This window comes from Brassica napus, chromosome C2 (assembly GCF_020379485.1).
Source record: "Brassica napus cultivar Da-Ae chromosome C2, Da-Ae, whole genome shotgun sequence".
Lineage (NCBI taxonomy): Eukaryota > Viridiplantae > Streptophyta > Magnoliopsida > Brassicales > Brassicaceae > Brassica > Brassica napus.
Genome location: NC_063445.1, coordinates 57,956,748 through 57,975,109, shown reverse-complemented (window position 1 = coordinate 57,975,109; position 18,362 = coordinate 57,956,748). Strand labels below are relative to the sequence as shown.

Below are 18,362 nucleotides of genomic sequence, written 5' to 3'. Positions count from 1 at the left end.
GTTGAATTTTTAGTTACATGTAAATTTTAGTAAAATTGTAATATTTCAGAAGATAGAAGAAAAAACAGATGCAGTATTAGTTTTGGAATAAATGAAAAAGTGGAAGTGGAAACGATTGTAACAAGTTAAGAATTCAGAGACTTCACTCGATAAAGGCCCATGAATCTTTATACGACCCAAGATCACTCCGTGAAACCTGTAATTCTCTTGTTTGGTTCGTAATACTGTCTCTCGTCTTCTAGTATGCAAATGTTGTTAATCTTGAAGATGTAAGATGTAGGACTGGGCAAATAAACCGAATCCAAAAACCCGAACTGAGTCCGATCCGATAAAAATGAATCCGAACCGATCTGAACCCGGCGTAAATACCGAATGGATCTTGTTTTGTGCTATTTCGGGTTATGGGTATTATCCGAACCGAACCCGAATTTAAATGGATATCCGATAGAACCAGAAACATTCAAAACCTCGAAAAGATCTTGTACCAAACATGATCTCAATTTCTAATGTGTATCCAAAATACACTAAGAAATATTGAACATCTAAAATGCTTATCTATTTACACGAAGGTTGGTGGTTCTATTACATGAAGGTTGATGTTTAAAGATGGTCGTTGAATCTTGAAGTATTTTGATTTGATTTTGTTTTCGTTAAACAATGTTTCTCATTTCATGAGAATTTGGTTTTCGTTTTATGCTTTTATTTATTTGGTTTTCTTTTTATCAGTAAATATGTTTACTTTTCGTTTGATTTTGAATGATCACGGTTAATGTTCCTTATTTTTGAATCTATTTTACTTAAGTTTTGGTTACAAAATAGGTACAAATCAGGTATTTTAAAACTGAAGAACCGATTTTACTCATGTTTTGGTTATAAAATAGGTAAAAATCAGGTACTTTTAAACCGAAAAACTGATTGGGACCCGAACCCGAAAGTATATTGGGTTGTACCGGTTCTTTGAAGATTTACTAACCCCGACCTGAACCCGATAGAACCCGAACCGGTCCCGAACCGAACTTTCATATAATCCGAATGGAGCTGATTTTGATAAACCCGAAAAACTAAAACCCGATTAGATAAAACCGAAATCCGATTGGGACCCCGAATACCCAGGCCTAGTAAGATGTATGCCTTGACCTTAATGTTTCAACGAGTGTGATGGGCTCGCCTCCCTTGCCCTTAATGTTTGAAGCTTCTTTGAACATAACGTGAAAGAAAGCATTTGAGAATGAGAGATTTGGAGACTGGACAAATAAGAAGAGGAAACAACATAAGCCACGAGTAGTTTCAGGAACTGTGTTCTTGATTTTAGTACGCACATGCTACGTTCTGGTTCCCAAATGAATCAATGAGAGAGTTACCAAGATGAGCAAAACCTATCTTCTAACTTTCTAAGTCTTAAGTTTTTAACGCATATTTAACAAAGCACAAATGAACTTTCAAGAACACAGATACAACATTGTTTTAACATACGAAACAACTCTGTTTCTACAGTACATTTGCTAACAAATTAGTGATCTTTGGCCTCGCTTTCATGAACCATCTCTTCAGCATCATCAAACCTCTGATCATTGATCTGAAGCTGCAGTGTGCGTCAATTAAATTAGCTTATTAACATAAACAAACAAGCCAATAAATTAAGAAAATAAGTTCTCTTTTTGTTTTACCTCGAGCATAGGTTGAGCAATACTTTCATCACCATTAGAGTGACCAATTACGCTCGTCGGGCTCTGAGATATTTGCCATTCTGCATCTTCTTCCCCTATACAACACAGAAACATATATCACATTTCTTACATACAACTCAAGATGAACATTAAACTCTTGAGTTTGGTCTCAAACATTACCTCCTCCACCAACAACCATCTGATCAGCACTAAACACCCAGTTATGTCCACTTTCTTCTTCTTCTTCTGAAAAAGATACAATCAAACGAACATGTAAAATGGCTAGTGAACCAAACATTGCATTAAACAATAATAGTAAAGGTTGCATCTCTAAGCTTACCTTCAACTGGTTCTGGATTCAGCTCAGCACACTCACAGAACACATCAAACAGAGTATCCACTGTCAAAGAGTCAAGAACAAAAGTTAACATCTGTGAGACTCTTGTAATGATGAAACAACGAATTACATTAAAAAAAACACTCACACTGAGTAGAGTCTGAAGGAACAAGCCTCATCTCTCTGATCTTCGATAAGTCCAAAACTCCAGTGGACTCTGTATCATCCTCATCATCTTCATCCTCATCTTCTACAACTTCAATCTTCAAAACACAGAACCACAAACTTAGACAAAGAAAATTAAAGAACACAAAGCACAGAGACACAAAACAACACAACTCAATGAAGCATTCGCTTTGGATTCCAATTTTTTCATAGAGATTATATACATAGAAATAAGTCTCCAAATTATTAAAAAAAATTATTTAAAACTCTTAAAAAATGTTTATAAACTCCAAAATCTAAGATCCCGCCCTATCAGAACTAATCACAACACCATACATGAGTATAGACATAGAAATAAACTTTCAAATTATTACTCCCTCTGTTTCAAAAAGTTAAATATTCTAGAAAAAAAATTGTTTAATTTTTTATATTTTCAATGCAATTTTTGTGGAACTTCAAGAATAATTACATTTTTTGAAGTCTTATTGGTTTAGAAATATAGAAAATTTAAAACTACAAAAAAACTATGCATTAATAACTAAGTTTTATTATGTTTTATTAATAAGCTTAAAAATCCTAAAACATGTAGTGTTCTATTCTGAAAGAAGGAAGTATTATCTTTTATTTAAAACTCTTAATAAATGTTTATACCAAAATCTAAGATCCCTAACAGAACTAATCACAACACCATACCTGAGTATATACATATAAATCATATAAATAAACTTAAAAATTATGATTTATTTATTTATTTATTTATTTAAAACTCTTAATAAATGTTTTATAACCCCCAAAATCTAAGATCAGGCCCTATCAGTGAACTAATCACAAACAGCAATAACACAATAATGACCTGAGTATATATACAAGGAGATGGATAAGTCTGTGGATCTCTCGAAACCGCGTGAAGCGATATCGACAAGAAATCAACGGCGTAGCCTTTCGCCACGTCAGCATCACTCAGCCAAATCAATTTCCTAAACCAAACGAAAACACTATTATTACTAACCTCCGCAAGCTTATCAATCTAGAAGTGATGTAGTTAATGTTTCCACCTGGAAGTGATGTAGAGAGTTCCGGGAGACTCGACGGAGCGGTCACTGAGAGCTACGGCGACGGAGGGCTGCACGTGCATAAGCTCCTCGCCGTTGGATTCGTCTAGAGCTGGTGAGCCGTCTCCGGTTCTGAGCGCGAACTCTCTTAGACCAACCACCATGGCAAAGGGTTTTTCTTAGGGTTTCTTTTCTTTTTCTCGGAGAATCATCGTTCGTGTTCTGTTGGTTGATGAAGAACATTAGTGGGCTTTTGAGAATATGGGCTTTTTTATAAACAGCCCAGCCCATGACACATGGCTCATTTTAACGGGGTGTCTCTTAATCTTCATTTAAACAATTGTTTTTTGTTTTTATTTTTTGCTAAATTGTAAATATCATATAAATGAAAGAAAGATTTTACACAAGCAAGATTTTAAGTTTGAACACATCTTGGCAAAAAAGAATAAAAACAAGATGGATCAACCACATCCAAGCAGTTGGATACAAAGCCACTTAAAAATCTATCTAATCCATAAAACCATAAGTGAGCTAAAATGTTTCTTGGTTCTTCTAGAGGAGATTAAATTCCTCAACTCCCTGTCAAGAGAAATGAAGACAGTTGCAGGGGACAGGGTAGTAGCATTGTGAATCAGGTTATTCCTCTGTTTCCATACATGAAAGATCACTGCTTGAGAAGCCAGCTTCTTTAGGAGGACCTTACTCTTCGACGTAGCTGTTCGGATCCAGGAAAGGAGCTCGGACCAGTCCGCAAACAACCGCGTGGGAGGGTTGCATCTAGCGAATACCTGAGACCATATATCGCCGGTATATGGACAGGAGATAAATAAGTGATCACGCGTTTTCGGATGAGCTGCGCAGAGAGGACACGTCACTGGAATTGCAAGACCCCAAGAGTTGAGTCTTGATCTTGTCGGCAGGCGATCGTAGTTCGCTACCCACATCGTGATGGCGTGCTTCGGCAGAGCCCCTTTGAACCAGACGACATCATGCCATGCTTGGCTTGGCTGTCTAGGTCTCAGCACTTCCCAAGTAGCCCTAGAGTTAAACACATTCAAAGTACAATCAGGAGCTTTCCATTCAAATACATCATTAACATCATTAGGAAGTGGAAGAGGAATAGTAGTTAAATAAAAGTGAAGAGCCACTTCCTGCTGAGAGCGTGGATGAGGAAGAGACCAGGATGAGGCAGAGATAACATCAGCTACCATCGCCTCCTTACGCACACGGAGCGCTCTGGGACCACCAGCACCTATGTAATTAATTAACTGACCAAAGGGAGACCACACATCGAACCAGAATCTTGTGGCGACACCATTGCCAATGACCGTGTTACAAAATTGTAGCGCAAGAGGTCTGAGTTTAAGAATTCTCTTCCAGGCCCATGAGTCCGACGAGGCAGGTTCTATGGTCCAAAAGGAGTTTCCCGTGAGATGAACACTTCTATGCCAATCAGACCACAGCGAGGGGGAGTTAGAAAGCAATAGCCAGATGAGTTTAAGAGCCAAAACTTGGTTCCACACAGTGATACTTCTAATCCTCAATCCCCCTTCTTGCTTCGGGAGACAGACCGTCGTCCAACCAATTTTAGCAATTCCTCTTTTCTCAATGTTCCCAGACCAAAGAAAGCGAGCGCAGAGAGACTCAATAGCCGAAATGCAACCCTTTGGAAGAACAAAGGCTGAGACCCAGAAATTAATCAAGCCAAAAATGACAGATCTCAGGAGCTGGAGCCGGCCTGCGAACGAAAGCAGCTTGACAGCCCATGCTTGAAAGCTTCTGGTGATTTTGGTCATGAGCGGGGCATACTCTGATATTTTGAGCTTCCTGCTCATGAGGGGAAGACCGAGATATCTGATGGGAAAAGAACCAGTGGAGAATCCGTAGCTAGCAATAGCAAGGGATTCACTATGGTCCAGACCCGCAGTAAATAGCTCCGTCTTTGTCGTATTCATCTCAAGACCAGACCAAGAAGCAAAATCATCGAGACATTCAGATATGCCGTGGAGGCTGTTGCTGCTTCCATCAAAAAATATCATCACGTCGTCCGCAAACATCAGGTGAGATATCTTAAGATGTTCAGTTCTTGGGTGATATCTGATGTTACCATCCTCGTATCTCGATAGCAGTAGCCGTGATAAGCATTCCATAGCCAACACAAAAAGATACGGAGAGAGGGGATCACCCTGCCTCAACCCTCTAGTGCTTTTGAAGAATCCACCAGTGGTTCCATTAACAACCACAGAGAAGGAAGCAGTAGTAAGACATTGGGAGATGAGGGTAAAGTACTGTTCGGGAATCGCCAAAGCACGAAGCGTCGCGAAGATAAAATCCCATCTTACACTGTCAAACGCTTTCCTGAGATCCACTTTCAGCATTCCTCTGGGCGAGATATTCCGAGTATTGTAGCCATTGACCAGATCAGTCGCAAGCAGGACGTTTTCCGTGAGAAGACGACCAGGGAGGAAAGCAGATTGCGATTTGGAGATCATCAGCGAAAGAATCTCCTTTAGTCTCGACGCTAGAAGCTTTGCAATCACTTTATATACCGTGTTCAGACAAGAGATAGGTCTGAATTCTGAAGGATGCGCTGCGTTTGGGGTTTTCGGTATAAGAACTAGGTTTGCCGTATTCCACTGCTTCAGCAGAAAACCAGATTTGAAAAACTCCAAGATGGCTTCGGTGACTTCTGGGCCAACCACTGACCACGCAGCGGTGAAGAACTCGACGGAGTAGCCGTCAGGACCACCCGTTTTATTTTTAGGCAAAGAGAAGAAAGCATCTCGAACCTCCTGAGCTGAGAACTCCTTCACAAAACCGGCTGCTTGCTCCCCGGAACATTTAAAGTCAAACAATAAATCAAGGTCACTCTGCACAAACAACTGAGGCGAAATATCACCCCCCAAGAGGTCAGAGAAGAAATCCACACACTGCTCTTGAATTCCATGAAGAGAGTCCACCCGCTGCCCACTAGCATCGACCAGAAAATGGATACGATTGATAGCCTGTCTAGAAGACGCATATCTGTGGAAAAGCCGAGAACTGCCATCTCCAAAAGCTAACCAATTGATTCTTGATCTCTGGAAAAAGAAAGAAGTTTCAGCGTTTGAGAGCTCTTCCCACTCTCGCATTGCCTGAAGCTCACTCTCCGCGTTGGACGTGCTGGGCATGGCTAGCATTCTGTTCTGGGCCGAGGTAAGCTTCTCAAGGGCCTGCGCCGTTCTGAGCTCAATACCCGAGTAGTTCAATTTGCTGAAGTCCTTTATACACTTCTTTAACAACGTCAGCTTGCGCGAGACTCTGAACATAGCTGAACCTGTGACATTAAACGAAAACCAGCAATTGCAAATCATACCAAGAAAATCAGGGCTCAACGTAATGAAATTATAGAACCTGAACGGCTTCTTGACCCTATCCACAGTAGGATTAAGAGTAATGGATATAACCGCGTGATCCGAGAACTCCGGGCTGCCAAAGTAAGCTACCGAGGACGGAAACTGAAAGTACCAGTCGCTGTTTACCAGAGCTCGATCTAACTTCTTTGCTATCGGGTTCTTCTTATTCTTGTTCCACCATGTGAAGGTGTTGCCTCTGAAGTTAAGATCATCAATATTTGCAGTCAACAAACACTCATTGAATTCTCGGATTCTTCTGTCCATATTGAGGGAGGGGGGCTTAGAGTGCTCATTCTGATCTCTTATCTGGTTAAAGTCCCCCAAGATTATCCAGGGCTTGGTATCGAGTTGATGGGAAGACACAAGCGCTGAGATCTCAGACCACAAACCACGACGCTCCTCAACATCATTAGACGCATAGATAACAGATATAGTGATGATAGACTGAACCGCAGGCCAAGTTACTTCAACTGTTATCATCTGAAGAGACTTGGATAAGGTAATAACAAAAAGGGTGGGGTGCCAGAGAACCCAAATTTTACCAAGAGGCGAAAAGCCATAGTTGTCATCAGAAGACCAACCAGGAAAAAGATCCGAGATAAATTAATTTTTCTTCGGCTGCTTTACATGCGTTTCAACCAACGCGCCAAAAAGTGGAGAGTGCTTCCTATACCACTTACGTAATCCGCTGCGGTGACTTAGTTTATTTAAACCGCGTATGTTCCAGCAAAAAAGATCGGTCGACATAAATTTAGTTGAGTTTGGGTCCCTTGCCCCGGCTGCCTTTATGACCTGAGAATTTCTTTCTGTTCCTAACCAGCTCGAAGTCCGGCTCATGCTTACTGAACTCACCCTCTTCAAGCTCAGAGTCAGAAGACTCCACATCAGATGAATCCGCCTGAAGATCAGACTGAGACGACCGCGATGTGCCAGACGGGCTTCTAGGGAACTGGCGACGAGCAACAGAAGCACTTGATTCACCCCTGACCTTATCCTTATCCGTGCCCAACCGAGTCTTGATCGCAACCTCAGTCATGGTTGTAACAATATGAGCCCCTGGATTCGATTTTGCGGCTGGTAGCTGATTAGTCTGCTTAGGGGCCGCGTTCTGAGTTACTTCCTTTGAGTTATCCACTGCAACCCATTTCTGTTTCTGCCTGGATCTGCTTCTTCTTGTTTTCCTTCCCCTGGCTTCCTTTAGAGGTGCTTGAGGACATTTAGCTGCAGCGTGGTCCGTGGCGCTACAGATGGAGCAAGATTTCGGAGCTATCGGACAACGCCTAGTGGAATGCCCAATCTCCTTGCAGAAACCACACATTGGAGGCATCCAGGGGCTAGAGACAAGAACCCTAGTTATGACCCCAGACTGAAATTGAACGTTCACCGCCTCCGGTAGCGGCTTCCGAGGATCGATGATAGTGAATACTTTCGCCACCTCCAAATTAGTTTTGTTAGCTGTTGAAGGGTGCAAGAACTTGGGATCACCGACTAGCCCTGCTATACGCTCCAGCCCGTCTTCATTGAAGAACTGAAGCAGGACATTCCTTAACTCAAGCCAAATAGGAGCAGAGGTGAGTTCCAGTTTGGTTGGGATGATGCCCGGTTCCCATTTATCCACAAACATAGTCTGCCCTTCAATCTGCCACAGCTTCTGCTTGATCACTCTGTTTCTTGTTGCAGCATTTGGAATCCGAAAGAGAAAGGAGAAGCCTTCCATTTTAGACACCGCAATATCTCTATACTGCTTGCTCCAGATTCCGTTGACGATGTTGTGCAAGGTTCCCTGGGAGGGAGGGTCAGAGTAGAATTGTCCGAGTACAAAAGGTTCCCACGCTTTCCGGTTTTTCTCAATCACAGAGTTTGGGATTTTGACGCAAGCTTCCCCTGAAGGGAGTATGAATGCTTCCCCTTTCCTGGATAGTTGTTTGACCCCCTTAGCACGATCGCACCAGCTGTCAGCGGCTCTGATTGGAGCTATAACCGGTACGTCCTGCGAGACCACTGGAGCGGGAGCGTTGTGAGAAGCTCCAGCACTGTTACTACCCCCCTTATCACCGTTGAAGTTGATAGGAGGGGGCATCGCATCAGCTTTCTGCGAGCTCAAGGGTGCTTCCATGGCTACAGCATCAGCTAATTGCTCTGCAGGGTGAGCAGAATCAAGGGTTTGAGCGACAACAATTGCGCCCACAGTAGTGACCGAGGAGCTTGTAGGCGTCGCCATCAAGCTCAACTCATCCACTTTTTCCGCCAAAGAGACCTCCTCGGGAGCTGGATCTGTCACCTGAGCGACGATCTCTGGCATGTCGGAAGGGTTCTTCTTGGCAGTTTGGAGGCTCAGATCTACCGAAATCAGGGGAAGTTGAGCATCCACTTCAGCAGAAAAACTACAGTGGGCATCAGAAACTTCCTCAGAGACAGGAGAAGGGGGCCTTTCTTCTTCAGCTGCGGGCTGAAACGAGATCGGGTCTGAAGACCGAGGCGGCGGAGACGGGTCTGGCGGATCAGGAGGTTTCGCTGACGGAGATTTCTTAGCCTTCTGCTTCCCCATCACTTTCGCAGGAGAGGGAGAGGAATTCTCGGCGAGGAGCCGACGCCTAATAAGACGTCGGTGAGAGGCGGAGAGGAGAGGCACGGTGTGGGCAAGTCGTCGGGAATCGCTTCGCGATGAGAGAGAAAAGAGCCGTTGTCGTTTTCTATGCTGCTCCACAATTGTTTTTTGTTTAAAATTACTGAAACTGGTTTTGAACTTTGATGTTTGGTTAATTGATAATGTTTTGATTAAACGTTGATACAATATAGTACCATCCGTTTAAAGTATTGTTTTTATGTTTTTTTGCAAAAATATTGGGAACTTTTTTTTATCAAAATTATGTAATAAATCGTCATTTAAATAAGGGTAATTTTCAATTTTACCACTTGGTGATACCATTGTTCATGTTTACTGGAACGGAAGTAATATGTGTGTGTATGTGTGTGAAATGTAGTTTTTTTTTTTGGGTAGAATGATCGATAATGGATAAGGGAGATGGGGGTGGTCATGGGGATAGGGCAAGGTCATGGGTCGTTCGTGACTGATCAGTTGTCTTGGAGATTGTGACAATGCATGCATTTATGAATGATTCATTGTCAATATATATTTTTAGTGCAATGTCTAATTCAAAGAAAATATCTTGAGCGTCTCTCAGTTTGTAGTACAAGGCTTATTTTAATATCCATGAGATATACTCCCTCCGTTCCCCCATTTAATGAGATATACTCACAAAGACATATTTTCTATATGTTTAAGACATTTTTTATATTTTTAAAAAATATTAAATGAAAATATTTGAATTGATTAAATTTCATTGGTTAAAAGTTATTGAAAAGTATATAATAAAGTAAAAAAAAAAATTAAATTATAAATATTTATTGAATTCTCATTGTGAACAATTTAGAAAATTTTACTTTCGGGAACAGAATGAGTAAAATGTAGATTGATGAAAATTTAAATCATTTATCATAAAATATACTATCATTTTAAGCTTTGAGCTCATATATTTTGAGTCAACTGAGCTGGGAACCAAAAGTCGAGTAATGCACATACATATATATGGTATCTACATCTATTTTAAAGACATTGTATAAGAAAGACATAACTTGCATAGCTGTAGAAGTAGACCTTAACTAATTAACATTCTAATTTTATTATTACTCTCTCAGATGCCATCTCCTCGTGCAAGTGCATTTTTGAATAGTTTATTTACTAAGCATCCAAAATCTGACGAATCATAATGTGTGTGTACATATGCTCACGGAAAGACAAACGTAAAATCCAAAATGAAAAAGAAATTAAAAACGAAACACACATCACTTTATATTCACACTTACAAAAAGGAAAAAAGTCTTTAAATAAATAAAAAAGACTTCACACAAACATAGCACTCCAATACCAAACAAAACTCTTTCTAATTACTTATACAAAATAACTAATCTTCTTACTACTCTCACTCGTCTGAACCATCACAGAGGTGATTTTTTCTCTAAAGTACCGAATCATTTATAAGATTTTAGTTAAGCTTCAATAGTTTTTTTTTTTTGTTTTAAGCTTCAATAGTTGCTTCTCCTCGTGGAACTCTAACCCTAAACACATGCTCCTCTCCTGTGCACTTATCAACTTTCACCACCCAATTACTCTTTCTCACGTGGTCATGGTGCTGATGATAATCATCATCGTTCTTTTTCATCATCTTCTGGTTATAGCTACCGTCATCGTTGACCCTTGTCACCAGCAACCCTTCACCTATAGGCAAAAACTGTGTTTTCCTCCCATCGCTAAACCTCCAAGATCCTCTCGAAAACGCGTTATAACCCACCACAACCGCCACACCGCTTCCACCTCCGGTTCTTGCGTTTTCTTCATGTTGACTAACGATCTTTCTAACGATATCTTGGTGGTTCTTGATCTTACAATCAACGAGGACGAAATCAGCTTCTCCAAAATGATCATTAATAAGAGCGTTGTCGTTAGGTTCTCCGACTACGAATTGTATATGATGAATCTCTGATGGTTCCAACATTTTCTTGGATATGATTAGTTCCTCGATGCCACGTAAAACGCATACCACTTGACCTCGCGTTTGGTTAGCCGCAGCGATTAGGGCAACGAGGATGTCAGCGTTTGCTGCCCCGGCACAAGCCACGGTGATCTTTCTTGCGTTATTTCCGGCGGCTAGGGCCGATATGAATTCAGCCACGTTTGGTTCTTTTGTTCTTTGATCCTGCAAAATGGATATATATGTAAATGGGACACTGATTCAAGAAAAAGTAGATAAATATTGATTATCTTTTTAACATCGATCCATATCCTTTTCAAAAAAAAAAAACATCGATCCATATCCTATTTTAAACAGAAACAGATTAAATGCATTATAAGATATCTTATACCTCATAAATAAATAAAAAGAAATAAATTCTTACCGTTTTCAATGTAGTGAGGTAGGCTTTAGTAGCATTCTCAGCAGACCAAAAAGCCATTTTTATTTAATTGATTTGAGTTGTAGTAAGAAAATCGTATTTCTCTCAAACTCTTGCTTAGAAGGTTTTAAAGTGGTTGATAATGGGTTTCAAGTTTAGATATGAAAGGTCTTTATTTATATATTGGGACATTTGTGAATGGGACAAGATTCAACAGGCTGGTCCAGTTTCTTGAATCTTTTCTATATATATATATATATATATATGTATATATATATATATAAATAGGTCGACGGAGAATGAGAAATTTATCTTGGTCAAGTTGTAATACTATTCAACATGCGTGTATACAATATGATACACATATGCATATATATAGATCTAATTTTTAAAAAGCAGATTGTCTCATTGTCGAATGTCGAGAGACTAATCAGCTACTGTCATTGTTAATGTTCCTTTTCCTTATGATCCCTAAATTGAATTAGACTATGTTCAAGGGTTGTTCTTATAGTGTCATTAATAATTAATACCCACTATGTGCCTCCTAATTCTTAGTCATAACTCGAAATGTTTTTATTTTTATTGACAACATATACGTAAAGGAAAAAAAAACACATGTAACTGTTAGAGATGGCAATTGGGTCTTCCCGTCCCGTCCCGTCCCGCCCCGCCGCGGTCTTCAGTTCAAATGGGTCTCAGCGGGACAGGCCCGCGCGGGATGCGGTCTTGTCGAGGGCTGACCAATCCCGCCCCGCATAGTACATGGGCTTTGCGGGTCGGCCCGCGGGATGTCGGTTCATCATACCTGCATAAACGAAACAACATGATCAGACATAACTCACTTGCGTCTGGGCACAGAAACAAACATCAAAGTTTATCAGACTGAGCAATACGTGTTTACTAGAATCACTACCTATCAAACTAAGCAATAACAATTCAAGTTCTATTAAACTAACCTCATATCTAAGCTCTTAAAAATAAAACATTTTTCTTACTTGTGGTTTCGTCTTAGTGATCGATCTTAAGCATGCTCTCATCTCCTCTGCTTTTGAAGCTGGGCTTGGAGACGGCAGTATTGTTCAAAGAGTCTATGGGAGCAGCTGTAGAGAACAAAGATAAGAGTAAATGCATTATTAATAGATTTTTTTGACATGGATGCTGGATAATTAGGTACCTGTTGAGGAAGTGTGTTCTATACTAAAACAAACAGAGCTTTGGATGTAGTTCGGTGTAGTCTATTGCTTAGCATGTGAATGAAGTGTCCAACAGTCATGGCTCGTGGGACCAAGAACCTGCACAGGTCAAAACGTGATTCATTCAACTAGTGTATTGATATATATTCACATTTTGTTTATGTTCTTCCCTCAGAAAAAGAAACACAAATGGTTTCGTGCAAACTTACAAAGGAACTCTTAACTATAGCTTATGACTACAAAGGACCTCGAATGGTTTCGTGAATCACACGTCACCTGCAACAAGAAGAGACCAAGATAGCTTAGACTATAACATAAGTCAGACTCTTGATACCAACATGTTCAAGTTCTAACAGACGATTAGATCAAAATGATATCATGAATCTGCACAAATTTCATTAGTGTTTTCAAGGTTCTGCTGTGAAGCTGGTACTCCACTGTACCAAACAAACCACCTTGGTGAAGAGTCGTGACTTAGAACTTTGCCACTTAGAGCCCACAACCTGATGGAGCTGTTTTGATAAACAAAAAATTCTGATTAATAACAAAAGGCTAAAAAAAACAGATGTGAAGGATCCGTGACAACTATAATAATACAAAGGACGAATAGAAAAAAAAAGTGCAGCTTCATCAATTTTACCTTCCTTGAAGAAAATACATAATCATATAGCCAAGAGACTTCAGATCATCCCTCCTGATTTGTTCTAAGTACGAGATGTTATATTAGGATATTAGTGTAATAATTAATGTGAAATCTAAAATCGTGTAAACAGAGAGGAATGAGCTAAATACCCTGCACATGGTCGTCGACGCTCTACTGTGTAGAGGAGAAAAAAGAAGATGATCTGTGGTCGTTGATCGAAGAAGAAAAAGTGAAGAGACGGAAAGAGATGAAGAAACGAAAAGAAAAGAGAAGAGAAGAAGAAGGCGAGTCTTTGATCGCATGCAAAAAAATGAGTTGTGTACAAGAGCTTGCGATTGTCGATCGAAAGGGAAGAAACACAGAGAGCAAGAATGGCCATAGGCCATAGTCATCACCCGATCACCGTTTAGCTATGTTCTCGGTGAGAAAAGTGTAGCGGGCCTCAATGTTTGCCCGCATCCCGCTTCGGCCCGTCCCGTTTCGACCTAGTACCGCCGCGGTCCTGTCCCGCAAGACCCACAACTAAATGGACCACAATATCTTTGCCCAATCCCGCCCCGCAATGGGCCTTTTCGGGTCAGGCCCGCGGGCAAGCCCTTGAACTGCCATCTCTAGTAACTGTACTAATGATATTGCAAATTTTGTTGTTTATGTTTCAAATACGCGTAGTTTATGGTAATGTTGTTCTAATTAAGTACAAACAAGAAAGCTCTAAAAGCAATCATGGCTTAAGTGTTAGGTAATTAGTCTGGATGTTTGAACATGATACACGCATCTTTACTCTTTGGAAACACAAACATTAACAATTATATAATCTCATTTAAGTTTATATGCATATACAATTTCAACGCTTATTAGTTATTACCTAAATATGATTAGATTTAACTAATTAATTAGAAAGAAAAACAGAGTTTGAATTTTAAGGACCAATGAGCTGTAGTGTCTAGTGTAGCAGGGGCAATGGAGATCTCAATGAGATTAAAAATAAAAATCTGTAAAATAAAAGATTTTAAAATATAGTGCAACAAAGAAGTAAATGAGATTGATACACATCTTAGGGACATAGAGAACATGGGTCCATGTTTGTTCTGACAACAAGAATACAGTTTTTCTTACAAGATTAGATTCTTGATTTCACAAAACTAGTTAGAACGTACGGTTTAGATTAATTGATATGTATATATACTAATTTCTTAATTGTACGATCTAGTGACCGTCCTCTCTCGTACGGGTTTCCATGAAGCTTCATATACACTTAATCTAATTATGCATTGATCATTGTGCTAACGAAGACAGGAAATTAATGGTAAGCTATAAATAACGCTGAAACATATATCTAATCTATAATATCATATAGTAGATATCAAATGGCTACTATTAATATTGTTGTAGACAGCATCCCTTATCGACTTTTAGTGGATATATATTTGATAAAAGAAATTTAAATGTACCTTTAAATTGATATATTAAAGTACGATAGCTACTAATGAGATGCAGGTACAAAAGGGATCGTAAATGATGGGTTGAATCCGAATGCACAAAGAGCTATATATAGTGCCCCATGCCGATAGATATGATTCAGAAGAAAAAAATGCTAGAATAGTTTTGGTTTTATTGAGACATGTTCTTGCAATTTGACGAAGACATTTCAATGACCTTCGTTTTGTGATGAAAGATTTTTCAATGTATAATGTGTTTTCTTCCACTTGAACTAGTTTCATGCATCTGTCATTATAATTGCTTTATATACCTTATCAATATAAGGATATTGGAGACGGTTTTGCCAGACTGAACTGGTTCAAAAGATTTTGATCTGGTTTAAATTTAATTTACCGCAAACTATTGTGGTCCAATTCCAACTCGAACTGTTTATATTGATAATTAGAAGTTGTAGATCATGAACAAATAGAAGAAAATAAAGGAAATTTACCAAAACAATGTGGATCACTCAAATGTGTAAATCCATTTTTTCTTAAACGTAATGCAGCATTTGCAGAAATGATCTGATATAGTACACTCTATTCATATATCTTTCTGGTCCCACGTTCAAAGTACCATGGAAATATAAAGCTATTAAAATACTAAGTATTAAAAGTAAACCAAGGGGTAGTAGAGATTTGGTGTGTACCTACATCAGTTTTGGGTTCGATTCCCCTGAAAATTAAATTATCACTACTTGGTCAGTCTGAGCTTGGGCTTCGGTCCAAGTGGTTTACATAGTGGACCATAACAAATGATTGGTCCACCCCATGACATTAATCGGAAGGTATTCCAAACTTGAGTCAGACAGTGTGGTACACGCTTTCGGATTAGTTCACTTTGTAGCACTAAGTGCGTTCTTTCCGGAGCCGACCGAATCAGCCTATAGAGCTTATCAAAAACACACAAAAATGTCTAACTGTTGTAATGTGTAAATAAGTGTTTCTAAAAAAAAATGTCTACGTATAATTGGAGTTCGTTGCATGCACTACAATTATTGTAGAGGATTCTAAAACAGTAGACAGAGACATTAATCATGAATGATCAATTGTCTTAGACTAATTTCGCGACATATCTCAGAAAAGTCTTAGATAGATTTTTCTCCGACCAAGATGAAAATCACCGGATACATATATATATAACGTTGGAACTATATGAAATCTTGAATCTTATAACCAATTAAAAGATAGGGATTAGAAAATATGAATCATAAACAATTAATGTTTGATAAAAACTACACACAAACTTCTTTTAAAAAGAGAACGTGGGATTGGGATAACGTTAAGGAGACAACAATAGAGAACAGAGAGTGGCTACAGATTCTGCTTCGACCATTCAAGGAGACATCATCTTTTAATATTATGGATTGATATTTTATTTTATTAAGTGAACGTAAATGTTGAAAGATTCTTGGAGCGCGCGGTGGATAGACGAGGAATGATTCTACTAAGGTTAAACATATCTAGTGATTCTCTAGTAAGATCAATCGGTCGAACGCTAAAACAAAATGAAGATCGGAGATCTAGTGACTATCTAATAAACAAAGCTTAAAGCAACATACAGAAAGGGGCAAAGAGTTCTAGCAACCTGAGGATGGTTGAAGACGAACGATGAATCGGAATCAATGGCGTTAGGGAGTCACGACGGAGGGCCAATAGCGACGGCGATAAAGGAACAGGAAGGGTTTTAGAGGATTCAGGGGAGAGATCAGTTTTCTTTTGTTTATTTATGATTTAGTCATTGTATTTCGTTGATTGTTACAAATGTAAGCAACTGATTTTTGTTTAGATTTACTCAGTGTTTTTAAACCCAGACCGAACCGGCGGCCAGACCGGGTTGAACCATGAACCATAAATAATCCGGGTTGGATTAATTCTAAAACCCAATTAAAACCGAACCAGCTAAAAACCCCTATCGAACCGTCAAAAACCCGGGAACCGGCGATCCAATGAACCGGACAATCTCCGGTTTGTATATAAGCTAAAATTTTGTTAATGAAACAATTCATTTTTCTTCCTTTTTAAGTAGAAATAAGATTTATCAAAGATTAATAAAGTATCGTCTCTTGTCTTTTTCTTTTGTTTTCTCTACAACTCATAAATTACAAGATTCACAAAGTTTACTATTCACATCAAGATATTATTTTTGTCTACTTCTCACTTTTTAAAAATTTTTATTTCATGATCACTTGTTTTGAAGACTTTAAATAATTGAAACATTTTTGTTTCTGAAATTTGTATTTCAAAATATAACTTTTACCTAATGTGTATATATATTGTTTTTAAAGGTGATGAAGATGTAGAGTGATAAGATCTGCGAATAAAGTTTAGATGTACTTTTCATATTAATTTTAGATTTAATTGTTATTTTTAAGTTTTTCTACACATTATGGCTATTTAAACATTTTATTTGATTCTCTCTCTCTCTCTCTCTCTCTGTGTGTGTGCGATAACAAAGGCGATCAATCCAAAACAGTTACTTTTTTCTTCAACTGTTGGGCCGCCGGCGTTGCCGGTGGCTCTGTTTCTCTCTTTTATTTTTTATTTTCTTTTCAGTAGTAACTTCAGATGGATGGTGTGATTTTGAGAAGGTTTCACAATCATCTCTCTCCTTTTTGATGATGATGGAGGTTGCAGTCAACGTGACTTTACTGGGTCAAGGAGTGTTGATAGTGAATCCACAATCAAAAAGGTATATTGCATATCTATCTAGACAATTCCCTCCGGTTATGGAGACGTTTCATTCAAGGTTCTTTGTGGGAGTATATCGATGGTTTGATTTCACCCGCAACGAATCATTAATCTCCGTGAAGGATCTATTTATCCTTTGCGATGCCCGGTATCCAAGACTTCAATTAACAAATGAAATTGATATTCAATCTCGAAGTGTGTTATTGTGTTTTGATGAGTGGATTCGGGACCCGGGCATATATTCATGGAGGTTTGACGCATCAATGGAAGAGCAAATAATGTTTGGCATCAATAATATTACAAGACCGTGTAATCTCATCAAAAAGATGATGGCCAGAAACGACGATTTCATTATTTTGGGGTTGATTTTGAAGAAGGAAAGAAATCGGTTTACAATCGGTTGGCGAGTAAGGCTTCGGTATCCAAAGCATCGTAGAAATTCACTTCTTCATCGTTTCTATTTAATGTTTGGCTTTGTAACTAAAAACTTGTGTTTAAGTCTTTTTATTTTTGTTGTAAGATCAATGTATGAACAACTCTTGTATGTGACTTAATCAATGAATGAATCAGTTGTCAAAAAAAAAACATTTTATTATGATTTTTTTTTTAAATATGCATATTATTTATAAAATATCACTAAATTTAGTTTAATCTAAGTAAACCCGATCGAACCCGGTTCAGACACAATGACCCATGACCCAACGGTTCGCTAGCCGGTCCGGTTTTAAAAACACTGGATTTACTCTAATTCCTAAATAGATTACAGATTTAAGCAAATATGTCATACC

The 18,362-nt window shown here is 38.9% G+C and overlaps 2 protein-coding genes across 2 annotated transcripts; both read right to left on the bottom strand.

Moving 5' to 3' along the window:
- Window positions 1–1,416: 1,416 nt before the first annotated feature.
- Window positions 1,417–3,556, bottom strand: LOC125581612 (chloride conductance regulatory protein ICln-like). Its single transcript, XM_048747358.1, has 7 exons — window positions 3,225–3,556; window positions 3,023–3,146; window positions 2,153–2,267; window positions 2,008–2,067; window positions 1,848–1,913; window positions 1,668–1,762; window positions 1,417–1,582 (listed from the first exon to the last, which is right to left on the bottom strand). Exons 1-7 carry the CDS (start codon window positions 3,383–3,385, stop codon window positions 1,511–1,513), a joined length of 693 nt encoding a protein of 230 aa, XP_048603315.1. The 5' UTR covers window positions 3,386–3,556; the 3' UTR covers window positions 1,417–1,510.
- A 6,888-nt stretch (window positions 3,557–10,444) lies between these two features.
- On the bottom strand, window positions 10,445–11,784 carry LOC125581611. The gene is made up of 2 exons (XM_048747357.1): window positions 11,573–11,784; window positions 10,445–11,373 (listed from the first exon to the last, which is right to left on the bottom strand). Exons 1-2 carry the CDS (start codon window positions 11,627–11,629, stop codon window positions 10,696–10,698), a joined length of 735 nt encoding a protein of 244 aa, XP_048603314.1. The 5' UTR covers window positions 11,630–11,784; the 3' UTR covers window positions 10,445–10,695.
- Between the last annotated feature and the right edge of the window lie 6,578 nt (window positions 11,785–18,362).

Excerpts from the sequence above, each read along its gene's own strand:
- LOC125581612 (XM_048747358.1), bottom strand. The coding sequence starts at position 3,385 with ATGGTGGTTGGTCTAAGAGAGTTCGCGCTCAGAACCGGAGACGGCTCA. Across the intron at positions 3,147-3,224 it reads ACTCTCTACATCACTTCCAG|GAAATTGATTTGGCTGAGTG; the intron begins GTGGAAACATTA and ends CGTTTGGTTTAG. Across the intron at positions 2,268-3,022 it reads CTCCTTGTATATATACTCAG|ATTGAAGTTGTAGAAGATGA; the intron begins GTCATTATTGTG and ends TGTGTTTTGAAG.
- LOC125581611 (XM_048747357.1), bottom strand. The coding sequence starts at position 11,629 with ATGGCTTTTTGGTCTGCTGAGAATGCTACTAAAGCCTACCTCACTACA. Across the intron at positions 11,374-11,572 it reads ACCTCACTACATTGAAAACG|GATCAAAGAACAAAAGAACC; the intron begins GTAAGAATTTAT and ends TCCATTTTGCAG.